Below are 19,834 nucleotides of genomic sequence, written 5' to 3'. Positions count from 1 at the left end.
AAACCTTTTCTGATTTTCTTTGGAGGTTCCTTATTCACAAATTTGTCTATAGTTTGATTTTATTCACCAAGATTTTTTTTCAATATTTCTGGAGTGTTTCAAAGAAATCGTAAAAATTCTTGTGGCTGATTTATCATTCAATTTTAAGACGAAAAGTTCCTATAAACATGTGTGACAAATTTTGAATTGTGGTCAATGTTTTTTATTTTAATAGAAGCAATACCATTGTAATAAACATAAAATTAATACATTCTTGAAACTAAATGACGACTCACCCAGAAAAGTATTTCTGATTACCTTGGAAACACCCTGTACAGACTGATAACACTTGCAATAAAGATTACCTTCTTCCAGTAACAAAAGTGTAACAGTTGATATAATAATCATGAAAATCTTTTACATGGTTAAAAAATAATGACTGGGAAATTCACACGTAATTTCATTAAAAAAAATCACTTGAATACCTAAAAGCCCCTGACTTCACATAATTTTTTGATAAACTATAAGATAGGGAGGATTATAATTGTTCAATGTTTTTATCCTCTCTTAGATTTTTGTGACACTCCTCAGAAGTTTGTACAAGTCAAAACTTACTATTTCTCCTTTTTTGAAAAGGTGTTTAACTTTGTGTAAAAATAATTTTCATTTGAGTAAGCTTCATCCGCAGATTTGTAGGCATATATCTCAAAAAGTATGATTCTATCTAATACAATTCTGTTGGCTTTGACAAATGAGTTTTGCAAAAATTGATATTTTATTAATGAAATATTATCCGGAAATTATCAACAATTGGTATTGCAGACATGTACGTTTTCAGATATACTAGAAAAATCACAGCCTATGAAAATTTTTTTAAGAGAGTTGCTGTTAGTCGCAAACTGGATCTTCTTAATTCCGTGTAATTAGATACATTCTTCCTAAATTACCTTCAGTTACACATCTTTCCTATGGTCGGTAGATTCATCATCCCCTGGGTCTAGCTTCAACGTTATAGGTATTCCATAAGAAGCTGATTGCTCGATGAGATCTTTATTCTTCCTGATTAAAGAATCCCGTATGTTTTGACTATTTCTTACAAGATGCTTACTGGTGATTGCTTTGGGTTGTAGAAGCCCTTCGTTTATTTGATAGTATACACAAGTTGTGTCTGCATTTATGAATGCCAAAAATATACTAAAAAAACAAATATTGTTTAGGAAGATGTTGAAATTGAAACTTGTATATGTTTTGTAAGAAACAAATATATATATAGACAAAATTATGTACTTCAAATAAAGCTTACCTATGAAACTTCTGGTCATTATTGAGAGAAAGTAACCGCCTCATTTCCAAAAAATTTGTACTATCTGAAAGATGACTCGGAACAAAAAGACTGGGTTTTTGTGTCTTAGATAGTTTCGCAGTTATGAAGGTCTTTCGATGAGTACTTTCAAACAGGTATTCGACATCCCAATATCTTTTAACTGAAACATGAGTACATGTTAGTTAAAAATAAATCAATTCTCAATTAAATGATGCAGCCAAACCCAATAATATGATATTCTTTCCTTTATAATTCGAAAATATCCAAATAAAACCAATTGGTGAAATCGAAATGCCACTTTATATGGGTTTGAAAAAATTTAAATAATTCTTGGACAATGAATATTTAAATAATCTTAATTTTAAGCTATCATTTTGAAAAATTTACTTGATGATACACAACCTCAGTTTTCAAGATTGTGTTTTCTTCCTACCTTCACATAAGTCGAGAAAAATTTGTTTGACCATTGCAGCCTCCCTTTTTGAACATACTTCGGAGAGATTTGCTGGAAACTGAAAAATCAGTTAGGTTTGAAATTTTATGATTAATTTAACCTTAGACTATATAAGTATGATATATAGTCTAAGAATTTAACTTACAATTTTATCCTCCATTTGGAATGCCTTGAAGAACAATCCGCCTCCAACGACAATTTGGTTTAAAGCTTCAGTTTAAAAAGTAAAACTTAGGTTAAAAAATATGCTTGTAGACCATAGAATCAGTTTTCCTACTTTTCTTACATCCTTAAGCAGAGCGCCATCTACATGAAACAAGCCTGATGTAGAAATGTTGATCAGGTATTTTTTCATGAAGATATAAGATCCATTAATCAGCTTCATCTATTATAGGCCCTTGACTAGTATTTGTTGGAAATTCCCGACCTTGAGTTGCAAATTGTCCTCCTGCAACTGTGGCGTAAAGTCTTGTTGCAATTGGTTTGCAAATATTTTCAATTTCCTGCTTTTTACGGTTTATATCTTGTTCTGAAGCGTTTGGATTTTTTGACATCCAGTCTAATGCAGCTTCACACGTGTTGATGAGTGTTGTTCTATCCGAAGCTGGAATTTTTCCTTCGAGAGCTGGTTCAGAAAGCTGGAATATAATTGTTAATTTCAGAATTTGGGAAGATTTTTCAGATTCTCACCATATTTTTGATCTGATATACATAAGTTTCCAATTCGTTTTTAGCAGCTACTTGAGCTCTTAACTTTTCATCTTGTGCCCGATATTTTTCGGCTTCCTTTACCATTCCTTCGATTTGGCCAGTAGTTAATCGTCCTTTATCGTTTTTGATTGTTATAGTGTTTTTACGACCAGTTGCCGCCTCGATGGCGCTAACATTCAATATTCCGTTTGCGTCGATATCGAAAGTAACTTCAATCTGAAAGAATAAATTTTACTGAGAAGTCTGAAAATAATGCCATTCATAATTGGAAAAGTTCGATGAAAACTGGCGAATTTGAAGTGACCAGCCTTCATGAATTTAAAAGAGATTGGCGGTACTTCAATTGATTACCGCATAGCACTTACTTCTAATTTCCCTTTAATTTCTTTGGATATACATTTCATTGTAAATGTGCCACCTACGTAATAAATGGTAAGATCTTGGTTGTCATTTCTATGGAAATATGACCAAATATCTAATCCTAATCAGTGTGCACCAGTGAACTGAATAGAGTTCTTCAGTTCACTGGTGTGCCCATCTCAGGCGACATCAATCCTGGTTTGCTAAAACTTCTCGTTCCTTACGTACATGGTTATATTTCAATGGAAACGATCGAAGAACTTCTCTTTTTTTTCCCATAGGTGGCGATATTGAATAAAATGGTCATGTTTTCTTAGAAACCACAGCGAAATCTGATTAGAACGGAAGTACAGCCAATCTACTTCGAATTCCGTTGACCAGTTTTGCAGTTGGTGGGAGACAATTTCTCTAGTCAAACGTTCTGATACCCACTTTTTTTTTGGTTTGAATTCCCATTGTGGGTTCAATATCAATTTTCTCATGAGTAGATGTTTTATTTGATAAATGAAAACATTTCTGTAAATGATCATGCCTATCAAGAATACCAAGCTACCAAGTGAAGAAATATCACCCTGTAGATTTGCATTCAAAATAAGCATATCACATGATGAGAAATTTAAATTGGAATATCTATGCTAATTCTAATTGAGTATCTTGTGAAGGGAAAGTGCTACGAGAAAAAAAATTTGAACTTTAACACCTGTATCTCAAAAACAAAGTGTTTGCGGACTCATGTTATAGGACTTTTTTTTCTGAAAATAATCCGAGAAGTTTGTTATTTTCATTTGTACCTCCAATTTAGGAACACCGTTTAGATATAATCAATGCAACCCAAACCAAAAATCCCCGCAAGGAGGATTGGGATATTGCTAAGAAAATTTTTACAAGAAAACGGCTGGAATGGGCAATAAACAACAACATTATATTCCCAGTACTCCGACAGAAAGGAATGGAGAATGGAGAAGTTTCTTCCCCATCTCCTGAATATAACAAAAGCAGTCAAATACCTAGAATATGAAGGAGGGCTTCATACCAAAAATAGGGAAGAAAGATGGGACTGATCCCCGATTTTTCTGACCCATTTGCCTAACATTGTTTTTGCTGAAAACGATGGAGAAAGTGGTGGATAATAACATAAGAACGGAGAATCTGGAAAACAAACTACTTCATAAATGTCAGCATACCTACTGAGCGGGCCGATCAAAAGAGACTGCTCTATATTAGCTGACTGATGCCATCCAGAGTACCCTGAATAACAAGGAGATCGCAATCTATGCCTTCCTGGACATATCTGGGGCCTTTGACAAAACAACACATGTGTCGGTCAGAGAGGCACTCAAAAGGCGAGAAGTGAACAAAACCATTATAAAAGGGATGTATGAGATGCTGAAGACGAGAATAACTGAGACACAAGTGGGTAATCAAACCACCTCTGTTCAAGCCACACCCCAAGGGGGAGTTATATCTCCCCTTCTATGGAGCCTATTGTGGAAGCTTGGCTTCGACTGTATAGGCTATGCAGACGATATAGTCTTAATAGTCAAAGGAAAATTCGACAGCACCTTGTGCGATTTAATGCAGGAGGGACTTAGAATGCTGCTAGAACAAGTAAGAACAACACGAGGAAAGCCCTTGATACAATACAAAGGTTAGCCTGTGTTTGTATCACTGGATCTATGAGAATGTGCACAACTAGGGCAATGGAGATCATTACAGATCTCACACCTCTTCATCATCTAGTGATAGAGAGAGTGGCCTATGCGGCCACTCTAAGACTATCTAGGGAAGGTAGCGGCAATGAGGAAATTAGGAATAAGAGCGCCTGGTCCTCCTTGACTAATTACATACCATAACCGAACCTTCCTAGTGACGGGATGATAAAGTAAATTAGCATCGAAAAAACCTTCGTTACGATACTAAGTAGAAAAGAAGATTGGGAAAAGAAGTCCACAATCCCAGTTCTTAAAAAAAATACCAACAAATGGTTCCAAAACCACGACAGGGACTGGCGCTGGAGTATTCGGGACTGGTACCAAATGCTCAATATCCCTAGGCAGCTGTCTAAGTGCATTTCAGGCAGAGATATTTGCAATAGAAAGATGTGTAGAAATTAACCTAGCAAGAAATTATCAGAAATGTGATATAGCGACACATTCTGATAGTCAGGCTGCAATCAAAGCACTGAGCTCACATATCATCGATTCTAAGATGGTATTGGAGTGCTGAAGAAAACTCAATGAAATAGGCAAGAATAACAAGGTCTTTTTAATCTGGGAGTTAGAGGGAATGAAGAGGCCAACACACTTGCCATCGGTCCGGAACCTTTCTGTAGCGTAGACAAGAAAGAGTTTCAGGAGGAAGAAGAAACCGAAAGAGACATACTCTGGCGGAATCTTCCTGGATTGGATCTTTGGAGTCTACGAGATCCAAGAAGTATCTAGATTTTAGAAAAATATGCTACACCTCCTTACTAGATTCCTCACAGGACATGGTCGCCTTAGGAAACACCTTATAAGAATGGGTCCAGCAGAAAATGACGAGTGCAGACTCTGTGGGGAGGAGGAAGAAACTCCGGATCACCTGGTGACGGAATATGCACAAATCAATTGCAATGTAAATGAAACAAAATAAATTGTAAAACACAGCCCAGACAATTTTTCGCTGCAAATTACTCAGTTCACTTCTTTGATAACTACAATATTGAAATTTTGTGACGAGAATGATACAAAAAACCGAAAAACAACGGGTTACTGTCTACCAGTGACGAGTGCAAAAATTATATATGGCAAATAAGGGGCAACGTCGACAAAGCGGATAGATAAAGGAAAATGATAAACCTCAGACATAGACGAGCTCGTAGTGAAAAAAGTACTCATTTTGAAAGTGATGAAAAACTCATAAACCGTAAAAGGGCCCGATTTTTTTACTGCCTTGTCGATTTCAAAGGAAAGTAAAATATTCGTTCATTTTATTGAAAATTTTCGTTCTTCGTCTTTGCGAGAATTCTGGAATTTTATATTTTGGAAATCTTGGGGGGGGGGGGATTAATTACCCCCAGTACCCCCACATTTCTACGCAATGGGTGCTACTTTTTTTCTGTCTTGATTATTATTATTCCACCAAAACTTGATTTCAGTGATAGTTAAGACTAGGACTTAACAAAAGTAGCTATGATAGAGATTTGATTATTACGCTTTTCATAAAAAGGTAAATACTTAGGTAGAACACGGCAACGGTTTGTCCAGTAAAAACATTACTTAACGGCATCCGTATTCAAACCCAGGGTCCTTAAAGAAAATATTTTTAGACGCTTTTTTTTTACGATTATGTCAAAACTTCTGGTAACATTGGGTATTTGTTATTTTAAAAGAATATGTTGCGGAAGCTTACAAATCGTATGCAATTGTTTTTATATCTGTCATAGAGGGCGCTAGGTATACCGTAATTTTTTTGAGGTTTAGTTTTTATCCCAAATTATATCATATATGTAAACCAAAAATGTACTATAGCTAAGACTCGATACAGTGTGCGGTACTCTGAATATTTTTCGATTTAAAAATGATGAAGTAAGCTAGTATGCAGTGTAGGTACTATTATAAATATGACTAAATTCAACGCCCTCATTATCTTGAATACGTAACTAACAATTTTTACTGAAAAAATTCAAGTTATTATGATGTGTTCTATCTATCGTAGCAACAGGGACAACTTTTTTTTTAATTTCCTGTAGATATAAATTCGATCTCTTTCTTTGTGTTTTTATGGCTAGAGAGTAGAAACAATAACATTTTGTAATCATGTTCCTCTATCAATAAAAAGGGCAGCCATCTACTAAATATTTCGATTCCATTTACGGAAAATCTGTTTATGCATAATGTTTTGTTTTATCTTTTTATTAGGAAACTATTACCTTCGGATACATCACAAGTATTGTTTGCAATGGATCGTTATTTCCAACACAAATTTTCAAATTAGAAAATTTTGTTTCATTAAAAAGTTTTGGTGAGAATTATCCTTCTTTGATTAAACAAACACAAAATGTTATTACCTCAAATAAAATAAAAATGATTTTTTCTTCACATTTTTAGAATCATGTATCTTTTTGAGGAAAGACCTAAGAGCTTTTGTTCATATAAATACCTCATTTAATTCTCAACAAAGATTCACCTCCTAAAAACTTCGCACTTATTTGGTATCACATCATCCTGTAAACTTACAAAACAAAGTCGTGTTGGCTAATCATTGATACTTGAATTAAAATGGACGATTTTAATGATCTTTGATTCGTTGGATATATCTTCATCCCGAATTACATCTTCAGCTCTTTGACATCGAAACAGTACTTACATTACTCGATAATGTCCGATATTTTTTGGACATTTTCGACAATTGGCCTTGAAGTGCGTGGTGATGTCCCTTTGAAGTGGATACCGCGATCTGCTAAATACCGGGGTTTATTTGAAAGTATTGTTAGGCAATAAATTCACTGGCGCCAAAGGAATTTCTGCAAATGTGGCCAACCCTTGTATAATCGAAATATTCAGCTTCCTCCAAGTGAATTTGGATATACTATACCCAGATACAGAAAATAAAAAATATTCTGCTCATTATGAATAAGCAATAAGAATAAGAATATTATGGAAATATCGGATTACAAATATTCAAATTTGCATAATTAATCGGGAATTACTCAAATAAATATATTTCATTCGATATAATATACATTCATAACGATATAGTAAAATTATGGATTTGAAAATAAATCACAATCCGACAACGTAATCTAACCATGTTGGGGACATGTAAAAATTGCGTATACCTACTCGCTCTATCTATGTTAATTACTCTATATGCTAGTGTCCATTTTTGACGCGCACTCAAACTAAACTGAGTCAACTAATCACAAAGCTTTCAGGGAAGTTTTTATAGTAAGAAATCTAACCTTTCTAACGCCATCTATCGATCGGACTTATACAACGCGAGATGCAGATAACTAAAGCCATCTATTGAAAAAATAATGGATTTCTTTTTACCGCCTAGTATTCATTGCTAAAAAATTCTAACATATCTCGCTATAAGAGTCCCTGAATTAGGAAAGGACCCCGCACGTTTAGTATGAAAAATGGCTTTCCGTGAATTTGGCTGAATTTTTGATATGTTGTAGTTCTTGATGAACTTATCAGAAAAGTCCTTAGCCACAAAGCTCAAAAATGGACAGTTTTCGAGATATGGAGCTTTGAAAATGGATTTTTTGCAATTTTCGGGGTTTTTGCTCATCAATCGGGGAGCTCTCATTTCTGTTTTTGATGGAATTTGGATGTTCGGCGGCCAGAACCCGACTAAGAAATGATCTTCCTTGGTTATATTAGGCACCGCCATCGATAATTTTTTATACACTGCTCCACATTGGCTATGAAATGAGATACAAAATCCAAGATCTTCCATACATCTTTTCATGCCACAAGATGACGCCAGAATAATTCACATGACCGAGAAACGACATATTGTGAGATTTTTTTAAGAGAGACCATAATAACTGTATCCTCATATATCTGATGTCCAATAATATCAAATATATGTTAGCCGAAATGTTCATAACCAGGCATTGCGAGCTGTAATGGGGGAAAATGAGAAAATCATAATCATATATCCTCAGGGATAACAATTGTGATCACTATTGATGTCATTTACATATAATATGTGATTTGTTTCTCACAAATCTCGATAATCTGACAATGGGGTGCCAAGACATTTTCCTCAGAATGTCTCGAAATTGATGATAGCATCTCACAGACAAACGAATCCGTGAAAATGTCTGCAGTTTTGATGCAATATAGTACTATGCGGGTAGAATATAGAAGTCCAAGTGTTGGAAGCTAACTATGAATGGAACTTCCGATATTAACCCACGAATTCTTGAAAATATTTTTTTTTCTATGAACTTTTTGAACTTCACACATACGAATGAATACTATCTAATAATATGATCGTTGGCAAAATGAATGAGTAGATCAATCAAAAACAATATAATAATGAGAGTAACATTCATAATAATAATAACAATAATGATAATAAACAAAAACTTTTAAAATTATATTAGCAATCGCAAGAAATCATTTAGAATATTATGAATCGAATCGAGGGCAAAATTAATGATTTGATAACATAAAACTATATCAACGAACTCTCATCATTATATTGTTTTTGATTGATCTACTCATTCATTTTGTCAACGATCATATTATTAGATAGTATTAATTCGTATGTGTGAAGTTCAAAAAATTCATAGAAAAAAAAATTATTTTCAAGAATTCGTGGGTTAATATCGGATGTTCCATTCATAGTTAGCTTCCAACACTTGGACTTCTATATTTTACCCAGACAGTACTGTATTGTATCAAAACTGCAGACATTTTCACGGATTCGTTTGTCTGTCAGATGCTATCATCAATTTCGAGACATTCTAAGGAAAATGTCTTGGCACCCCATTGTCAGATTATCGAGATTTGTGAGAAACAAATCACATATCATATGTAAATGATATCAATAGTGATCACAATTGTTATCCCCGAGGAAATATGATTATGATTTTCCCATTTTCCCCCATTACAGCTCGCGATGCCTGGTTATGAACATTTCGGCTAACATATTTGATATTATTGGACATCAGATATATGAGGATTCAGTTATTATGGTCTCTCTTAAAAAAATCTCACATTATGTCGTTTCTCGGTCGTGTGAATTATTCTGGCGTCATCTTGTGGCATGAAAAGATGTATGGAAGATCTTGGATTTTGTATCTCATTTCATAGCCAATGTGGAGCAGTGTATAAAAAATTATCGATGGAGGTGCCTAAAATAACCAAGGAAGATCATTTCTCATTCGGGTTCTGGCCGCCGAACATCCAAATTCCATCAAAACAAGAAATGAGAGCTCCCCGATTGATGAGCAAAAACCCCGAAAATTACAAAAAATCCATTTTCAAAGCTCCATATCTCGAAAACTGTCCATTTTTGAGCTTTGTGGCTAAGGACACTTCTGATCAGTTCATCAAGAACTACAACATATCAAAAATTCAGCCAAATTCACGGAAAGCCATTTTCCATACTAAACGTGCGGGGTCCTTTCGAATATTCGATTCGACAACGACCTGAACGGCAGCGGGCTATCAACAGATTTCGCTTCTAACCAAATGCAAATGTATTCCGTCCAAAGACGAAATAATAACCCTTTGTGCGAATTTAGAAGCGTTTCCGGGGAATCGAAATCGCCACCAATCAAATATCCCGCCGGTTCAATAAACGGGATAGCAAACCGGGATTCATCCAATGATCGGCCATTGTACAAAGATATCGGACAATATGGTACGATTATTCAACATAAGATTGATTCGAACTGCCGAATTACCGTCAGATCATTACTTATTCCAATGATGACGGATCTGGTATACGAAGGGCCTCGGACTCCCATTTCTGGCTTATTGGTTTCCTTCTCTGGTAACGTTATTAATGCTTGGTCTGTTGAGTTTCGCAACGCGCTCGATAAGTTGCCTCAAATACTAGTGTATTGATTGATATGCAGGGTGTCAATTCTAAAAGCGATCATTATACAAGCGATTGGCGACGAAAAAGGCATAAGATTCATTCATGATTGTTTTTCAACTAATTGACTTGGCAGACGTTGTTCTGTCTTTCTCTGAAAAAATTATTACTTATATATATATATATATAAAAACCTGACACTTCCAAATGAAGAAAATACTATTGACTATTAAAAAGCAGGTAAATAACATGATCAAAATATATATATATATATATATATATATATATATATATATATATATATATATATATATATATATATATATATATAACAATAGTTATAAGTTAGATAAGGGGTGTGGGAAAATTGATAAGTGTTATAATGTCACTCTTCTTTATTTCATTTAGTCGACGTTTCGATCCCGATGGGGACCTTCTTCAGGACTCTACAATAGCAATAAAAAACAGTCAAAATAAGGCAATCACAAAACATGTAAAAATAGTACATACCGAAATACAGAGTTGTAAAGATCTTATTTGAACACAAATCAATAGCTCTCAAGAAAGCAACTAACAAGAACATCAACAACTTCAGCGAAAAAAGATCTGATACTTCGTTAGTAAAGGAGTAGAAATCAATTATAATAAGTAAATAAGGTAAACAGAATAATCATCAAAATGAGAGGTTGTCAAAAATGTTGTCAACCAGACTTGCCACAGAATACACGCACATGACAGATTAAACATAGAGTAGCATTAAATCACATTGGTCGCAGTAATTCACTCTCACTGAACTCAGAACAAATGCGACTTTTTTGAAAGATTCCATGAACCGAAACCAATCCCCTCTCACAGAAATGGCCTAGAACACAGAATTCATTTTCACGTTATCCCTACGACTGCTGAACTTGTTGAAATTCTTTCTGTATGTGATCCTTCCAATTCTCTCCCACAGAACCGGTCATAATGAATCAAATAAGAATAGATGGAGCTGATATTATTTACATCCCTTCTGTAGTTCATCGAACAGGTTTGACGTTTAATATGATACATCTCTAAGAAACATCTTTTTCTTCCACTAACTTCAATTTCTAGGATTTTGGTGGAATCATAATTCATTGGATGATCTTTGTCCCGGGTATGGTCTGCTAGGGCACAAATCTTACTTGAATTCTTGATGTCGCTTTTGTGTTGAGCAATCCTTCTCTTCAGAAGCTGAGACGTCTGACCAATGTACACCTCACTGCATATTGAACAAGGAATACAATATACCACACCACTCATGTTATCAACAGTCATCCTATCTTTCACTCGACTATATAATCTGTCAATTTTAAAATAAGATTTCTGAATCAGCATAGTTTCTGTGGTCTTTAAGAGGTTAATTAATGCGTTTGTCATACCATTAATTAGGGGAATAGACAAGTAAAGAATTCTACCCGTGTTCTCAGTGTCCACAGTGGTGGATGCGCTCCTCTCTCCATTCGTTGGCCTTGTCGAAGGAGTGGTATTATAAATCAATCTGGACAATAACCTTTTTGGGTATCCATTCTCTAGCATCAACTGCATCAACAACCTCAGATTCTGCCGCCTTAGACTTGGATGGGCAACCTTTTCTATACGATTCTTCAATCCTAAAATCATGTTTACCTTTTGTCCATGTGAATGATTAGAAAAATAGTGTATGTATCTCCCTGAACTTGTTGGTTTTCGGTACCAATCCAGAATCAGCCTATTTTCCAGTGTTCGAATCACCCTTGTATCCAGGAATGGGACTCCATTCGCTGTTTCTTCCTCCAAAGTAAACTGTATACTTTCATGTTCACTGTTAAACTTGTCTAGAACGAAAGCAACCTGGTCTTTAGGTACAGCACATATTAGATCATCAACATATTTCTTGATGAAAGGAATGTGAAAAGGAATACTAACAAGAATGCGGTCCAGAAGGAAATCCATTACTAATTCAGCAATGGATGGACTGAAGTTGGAACCCATAGGGGAACCGAGCACCTGCTTGAAGAACCTACCATTAAAAAGAAAATAGTTTGAAGAAAACAGGAACTTGATGGCATGGATGAATTCTTCTTTTGGTAGACTTGTGTGGTTTCTGATAGTATCCCACTTATTCTCAACAGCTGAAACTGCCAACTCGACAGGAATGTTGGTGAAAAGAGATACAACGTCCAGGCTGATCAGGACATAATCAACAGGTAACTGGAAATCATTCACATACTGGGCAAAAGCAAAGGAATCTTCAATAAAATATCTACTTCTGGTAGAAGAAAGACATTTAGACAGGATGTCTGAAACAAAAACTGACAGTTTGGATGTGGGGGTGTTAACAGATGATATTATTGGTCTCAAGGCAAGAATGGGTTTGTGGATTTTTGGTAAACCGTAGAATCTAGCTGGAACTGAATTGTAAATGTACAGTGATTTACCTTGTATTTGTGTTATGTGGCCCTCACTGACCCATCGTTTAATCAATGCATTACATTTACCTTGTATTGTAACGGTTGGATCTCTGTTGGTAAGAAGTTGGTAATATTGTACATTAAGTAAAATTTCGTTGGAGAGCTCTATGTACTGATCCTTATCCATCAAAACCGTAACATTGCCTTTATCAGCCCGTAACACAAGCAATTCTTGATGTTCACTTAGGTATCTCTTACAGTGGTAAAATTCTCTCTGGAAAATATTATTAGTCCTTTTTCCAGGTTTGATGTAGTTTGTGATAATATTAACAGCTTGGGAACGTTTGATGTTCTTTCCCTCATCTGACAGTCTATCATTAAGATCAACAATGCCCTCCACATCTGACAACAGCCTCGACATGGACACCTCCCTTAAAGGAATATCAATGCCGAATTTGGGGCCCAGTGCTAGAAATTTCAATATTCTATCTGGTACAATAACAGTACTAACATTCTTAATCCACCTTTCCTGTGGTTCTACTCTCTTTAAAAGTTCATCTGACAGAGCTCTCACCTTCATCAGATTTCTCTCCCTAATAGTAGCAAATTCTCTTCTGTACCTTCTGGACTGGTAAGTTTCAAAACGACTTAGCATCTCTGGTGGAAGCAACCCCTCCAAGATCTGCCACAACCTGGAAGAATCACACTCCATTCTTCCTATCCTGCTCACAGTCACAGTGATCTCAAATTGAAGAACGAGACGTCTTGATTTCTCCAACATAGCCTGAACCTGTCTGGACGAACCTGAATCACTTGCTGAGCTGAACAAATAATTCATATTGTTGGAAATATGTTTGGGAAGTAAACCCTGTCTTTTGCATTCCAAAAGGAACACTCTTCGGTTTCTATAAGATGCCAGTTTCATATTATATGACGACCATGACTTCAACGCTTCATATGCTACTCTTCCATAGTTGTTTCTCACTTCTGCATAAAACTATTGTTGTATATTGGGAATTAAAATTGTTGATATATATATATATATATATATATATATATATATATATATATATATATATATATATATATATATATATATATATGGTTATAAGTTAGATAAGGGGTGTGGGAAAATTGATAAGTGTTATAATGTCACTCTTCTTTATTTCATTTAGTCGACGTTTCGATCCCGATGGGGACCTTCTTCAGGACTCTACAATAGCAATAAAAAACAGTCAAAATAAGGCAATCACAAAACATGTAAAAATAGTACATACCGAAATACAGAGTTGTAAAGATCTTATTTGAACACAAATCAATAGCTCTCAAGAAAGCAACTAACAAGAACATCAACAACTTCAGCGAAAAAAGATCTGATACTTCGTTAGTAAAGGAGTAGAAATCAATTATAATAAGTAAATAAGGTAAACAGAATAATCAACAAAATGAGAGGTTGTCAAAAATGTTGTCAACCAGACTTGCCACAGAATACACGCACATGACAGATGAAACATAGAGTAGCATTAAATCACATTGGTCGCAGTAATTCACTCTCACCGAACTCAGAACAAATGCGATTTTTTGAAAGATTCCATGAACCGAAACCAATCCCCTCTCACAGAAATGGCCTAGAACACAAAATTCATTTTCACGTTATCCCTACGACTGCTGAACTTGTTGAAATTCTTTCTGTATGTGATCCATCCAATTCTCTCCCACCGAACCGGTCATAATGAATCAAATAAGAATAGATGGAGCTGATATTATTTACATCCCTTCTGTAGTTCATCGAACAGGTTTGACGTTTAATATGATACATCTCTAAGAAACATCTCTTTCTTCCACTGACTTCAATTTCTAGGATTTTGGTGGAATCATAATTCATTGGATGATCTTTGTCCCGGGTATGGTCTGCTAGGGCACAAATCTTACTTGAATTTTTGATGTCGCTTTTGTGTTGAGCAATCCTTCTCTTCAGAAGCTGAGACGTCTGACCAATGTACACCTCACTGCATATTGAACAAGGAATACAATATACCACACCACTCATGTTATCAACAGTCATCCTATCAGTCAATTTTAAAATAAGATTTCTGAATCAACATAATTTCTGTGGTCTTTAAGAGGTTAATTAATGCGTTTGTCATACCATCAATTAGGGGAATAGACAAGTAAAGAATTCTACCCGTGTTCTCAGTGTCCACAGTGGTGGATGCGCTCCTCTCTCCATTCGTTGGCCGTGTCGAAGGAGTGGTATTATAAATCAATCTGGACAATAACCTTTTTGGGTATCCATTCTCTAGCATCAACTGCATCAACAACCTCAGATTCTGCCGCCTTAGACTTGGATGGGCAACCTTTTGTATGCGATTCTTCAATCCTAAAATCATGTTTACCTTTTGTCCATGTGAATGATTAGAAAAATAGTGTATGTATCTCCCTGAACTTGTTGGTTGTCGGTACCAATCTAGAATCAGCCTATTTTCCAGTGTTCGAATCACCCTTGTATCCAGGAATGGGACTCCATTCGCTGTTTCTTCCTCCAAAGTAAACTGTATACTTTCATGTTCACTGTTAAACTTGTCTAGAACGAAAGCAACCTGGTCTTTAGGTACAGCACATATTAGATCATCAACATATTTCTTGATGAAAGGAATGTCAAAAGGAATACTAACAAGAATGCCGTCCAGAAGGAAATCCATTACTAATTCAGCAATGGATGGACTGAAGTTGGAACCCATAGGGGAACCGAGCACCTGCTTGAAGAACCTACCATTAAAAAGAAAATAGTTTGAAGAAAACAGGAATTTGATGGCATGGATGAATTCTTCTTTTGGTAGACTTGTGTGGTTTCTGATAGTATCCCACTTGTTCTCAACAGCTGAAACTGCCAACTCGACAGGAATGTTGGTGAAAAGAGATACAACGTCCAGGCTGATCAGGACATAATCAACAGGTAACTGGAAATCATTCACATACTGGGCAAAAGCAAAGGAATCTTCAATAAAATATCTACTTCTGGTAGAAGAAAGATATTTAGACAGGATGTCTGAAACAAAAACTGACAGTTTGGATGTGGGGGTGTTAACAGATGATATTATTGGTCTCAAGGCAAATGGAAAATAGGCTGATTCTAGATTGGTACCGACAACCAACAAGTTCAGGGAGATACATACACTATTTTTCTAATCATTCACATGGACAAAAGGTAAACATGATTTTAGGATTGAAGAATCGCATACAAAAGGTTGCCCATCCAAGTCTAAGGCGGCAGAATCTGAGGTTGTTGATGCAGTTGATGCTAGAGAATGGATACCCAAAAAGGTTATTGTCCAGATTGATTTATAATACCACTCCTTCGACACGGCCAACGAATGGAGAGAGGAGCGCATCCACCACTGTGGACACTGAGAACACGGGTAGAATTCTTTACTTGTCTATTCCCCTAATTAATGGTATGACAAACGCATTAATTAACCTCTTAAAGACCACAGAAATTATGTTGATTCAGAAATCTTATTTTAAAATTGACTGATAGGATGACTGTTGATAACATGAGTGGTGTATTGTATTCCTTGTTCAATATGCAGTGAGGTGTACATTGGTCAGACGTCTCAGCTTCTGAAGAGAAGGATTGCTCAACACAAAAGCGACATCAAAAATTCAAGTAAGATTTGTGCCCTAGCAGACCATACCCGGGACAAAGATCATCCAATGAATTATGATTCCACCAAAATCCTAGAAATTGAAGTCAGTGGAAGAAAGAGATGTTTCTTAGAGATGTATCATATTAAACGTCAAACCTGTTCGATGAACTACAGAAGGGATGTAAATAATATCAGCTCCATCTATTCTTATTTGATTCATTATGACCGGTTCGGTGGGAGAGAATTGGATGGATCACATACAGAAAGAATTTCAACAAGTTCAGCAGTCGTAGGGATAACGTGAAAATGAATTTTGTGTTCTAGGCCATTTCTGTGAGAGGGGATTGGTTTCGGTTCATGGAATCTTTCAAAAAATCGCATTTGTTCTGAGTTCGGTGAGAGTGAATTACTGCGACCAATGTGATTTAATGCTACTCTATGTTTCATCTGTCATGTGCGTGTATTCTGTGGCAAGTCTGGTTGACAACATTTTTGACAACCTCTCATTTTGTTGATTATTCTGTTTACCTTATTTACTTATTATAATTGATTTCTACTCCTTTACTAACGAAGTATCAGATCTTTTTTCGCTGAAGTTGTTGATGTTCTTGTTAGTTGCTTTCTTGAGAGCTATTGATTTGTGTTCAAATAAGATCTTTACAACTCTGTATTTCGGTATGTACTATTTTTACATGTTTTGTGATTGCCTTATTTTGACTGTTTTTTATTGCTATTGTAGAGTCCTGAAGAAAGTCCCCATCGGGATCGAAACGTCGACTAAATGAAATAAAGAAGAGTGACATTATAACACTTATCAATTTTCCCACACCCCTTATCTAACTTATAACTATTGTTGTATATTGGGAATTAAAATTGTTGATATATATATATATATATATATATACATATATATATATATATATATATATATATATATATATATATATATATATATATAACTAGGTACGAACGGATACTAAGTACGAACGGATTAGTCCACAAAAAACGGTCAAACATCTGCGAGAACTGAAACTACCGGAAGGCACCATTACATGGATGCAAAAAGCTGTCATCTTGGGAACAGTGAATATAATAAGACAGGTTATATACCCCCATTGACGTAGGGAAGGCAGAAATGCTCTTGGCATTACGCCCGGGCATGTTCTGAGGAAACAACCCACAGTTTACACTGTGTGAATTATTAAAAAAAAAAAAAAAATCAACTAAAAGGAATATCGGGTGTAGAAATCATACAATTAAGCCAGCCGAACTGTCGCCCTAGACAGAGACCCAATTTGCTGCCTAACAGAAGCTTACTGCTGAAAATTAATATTGGATAATCGGGCTCCAGAGCCAGCTCTAGCGTTTCTGCCTCCTCGACAAAAATAAAAGTCGGCACCCTTGCAGGCATTGTATTGAGCAATAGGGATGGGACGGTATTTCAATACCGCGATTTTGGAACGGTATTTTTGAGTAACGTAGTCGCGCGTTCCACAAACGCAAAGTAACCGGTTCAAAAGTAACGATGGTTACGGCGTACCGACATCGAAACGGTTTGGGATATTTGAACGAGGTTTGGTAAATATGGATACCTCATTAAGGTTTCACGTTGAATACCACGTCTTCAGCAATACAAATAGATATAATTCCTTTCACGTAATACCTAGATTACCCGAGGATGGTATATTTCCACTGGAGTTTACACCATCTGTTTTTAATGAGGTGCCCTTCGAAGATTCTAACCTTTGTTGTTATTCTGAGCCACCAAAAATTTTTTATGGTTTTATGATTTTGTTATGCTTGCATACGTTCTTCTAGAATAACGTCGAAACTCTCGTTTCCTTCGTTCCTCCGTTGCTGATACTCAACTTAGTTGCAATCGCTTACGGTCTTGTTACCAGTAACCACAGTTACAAAATCGCGGTATTTTGGAGCGGTATTTTTCTGGAGGCTGGAGCGGTCGCGAATGTAACGCTACTGGAGAGTAACCGGTATTCCCATCCCTATTAAGCAATAGAGCGGGGACGGTGGAGTTATTTGGTTGGATTGGTGAATCTGTATTAATATATTTAGCATGAAAAACTCCACACTTTTTTTATGAAAAGTAATTTAGGAAAGAAAATAGTAATTTACGTAACAAGTCCGGAAAATAGGGTTTTTTTGGACGAATAGACAAAATTCCAGGACGAGCGTAAGCGAGTCCTGGAAGTCTGTGAGTCCAAAAAAACCATTTTCGGGCGTGTTGCGTATAATATTTTTTCGGCAACCATGTAAAATAACACTATCGCTGCTGCTTTCCATATTTTATTGCGATTGCGATCAAAAAACATGCAAATTTTTGACAACTAATTTCATATGAACTGTCAGCCGTTATCTCGGTTTCTATGGATTCTATGATTCTTTTCCGGCCTAGTCCGGAAAGTACGTACTTTCCGGACTAGGCCGGGAAATGCTACTTTCTCAGAGAAAAAGAGTCCGGGAAGTGAGCACTTCCCGGACGGTTGCCGAAAAAATGTATTTTAAGTGTAATTATTACTTGAAGATTCAAATTTAAATCGAATAGATGATTTAGGAAACGTGGAATGTGATAAACAATAAACGTGCTCAACTGAATTTTTATGAATAAATGATGAAATATACACTGTGTCCGTAAAGTATGGAACAAATTCATTTTTAGCTAGACAGACCATTTTAAGAAATAAGGCTGAAACACGTCAATTTTTATTGTAATTTACCGTATTTTAAAATTATAATCTAATATACAGGGTGAATTACTTTCGAGTAATGACGTCACCGTCTTGTTTTCAAAGGGAACACCCCCATTTTGTCTCAATTTTCCGAATACTCTAGCTGAGCTGATTCCAAAAATGTATCACATGTTGATTCCAATTGGTACAGGGTGGATAAAAATACAATAGTTTTGTGTGTGCTCATAAAGTAACGCGTAACATTCTTCATTAGTTAAATTAACAATATTATCACAAATACTTATTGTCTAGCGGCAATTGGTTTGAATGTACCACCCTGTAGTTTGTTACAGTTTTAGATTAATAAAAATGAGTTGTTTCCAAACATGTTTGGTACTTGAGGTCTTGCAGACAGAATATGAAAGAAATTATTCCTTATTTTTATACATTTTTATTAATTTGAAATTGTAACAAACTACAGGGTGTTACATTCAAACCAATTGCCGCTGGAGAATAAGTATTTTTGATAATATTGTTAATTTAACTAATAAAGAATGTTACGCGTTACTTTATGAGCACACAAAAAATTATTGTAATTTTGTCCACCAGATAAGATAAGAGATTTCTTTGATAAATGTGGCGGCTAATTCTAGTCCTAATAAAGATACAGGGTGTTCAAAGTAAAAGATATTAAAACAAAAAACAAGTATACTTGT

The 19,834-nt window shown here is 35.6% G+C and overlaps 2 protein-coding genes across 3 annotated transcripts in view; both read right to left on the bottom strand.

Moving 5' to 3' along the window:
- Positions 1-735: 735 nt before the first annotated feature.
- LOC123672956 lies at positions 736-2,045 on the bottom strand. The gene is made up of 4 exons (XM_045607326.1): positions 1,903-2,045; positions 1,737-1,815; positions 1,283-1,463; positions 736-1,173 (listed from the first exon to the last, which is right to left on the bottom strand). The coding sequence occupies exons 1-4, from the start codon at positions 1,915-1,917 to the stop codon at positions 933-935; spliced, it is 516 nt and encodes a 171-aa protein (XP_045463282.1). The 5' UTR covers positions 1,918-2,045; the 3' UTR covers positions 736-932.
- The window catches only part of LOC123672953 (heat shock-related 70 kDa protein 2-like), a 57,309-nt gene continuing 39,377 nt past the window's right edge, over positions 1,903-19,834 (bottom strand). Inside the window, exons 7-9 of one of the 2 annotated variants that reach the window (XM_045607319.1) lie at positions 2,448-2,684; positions 2,035-2,395; positions 1,903-1,967 (exon numbers count right to left, since the gene is read on the bottom strand). In XM_045607319.1, the coding sequence (XP_045463275.1) occupies positions 2,129-2,395; positions 2,448-2,684 (504 nt within the window). In that variant the 3' untranslated portion in view covers positions 1,903-1,967; positions 2,035-2,128. Of the gene's footprint in view, positions 1,968-2,034; positions 2,396-2,447; positions 2,685-19,834 lie in introns of those variants that run through there. The other variant, XM_045607320.1, reaches the window with a different exon arrangement.

This window comes from Harmonia axyridis, chromosome 2, assembly GCF_914767665.1.
Source record: "Harmonia axyridis chromosome 2, icHarAxyr1.1, whole genome shotgun sequence".
NCBI lineage: Eukaryota > Metazoa > Arthropoda > Insecta > Coleoptera > Coccinellidae > Harmonia > Harmonia axyridis.
This window is presented reverse-complemented; position numbering and strand designations above follow the sequence as displayed.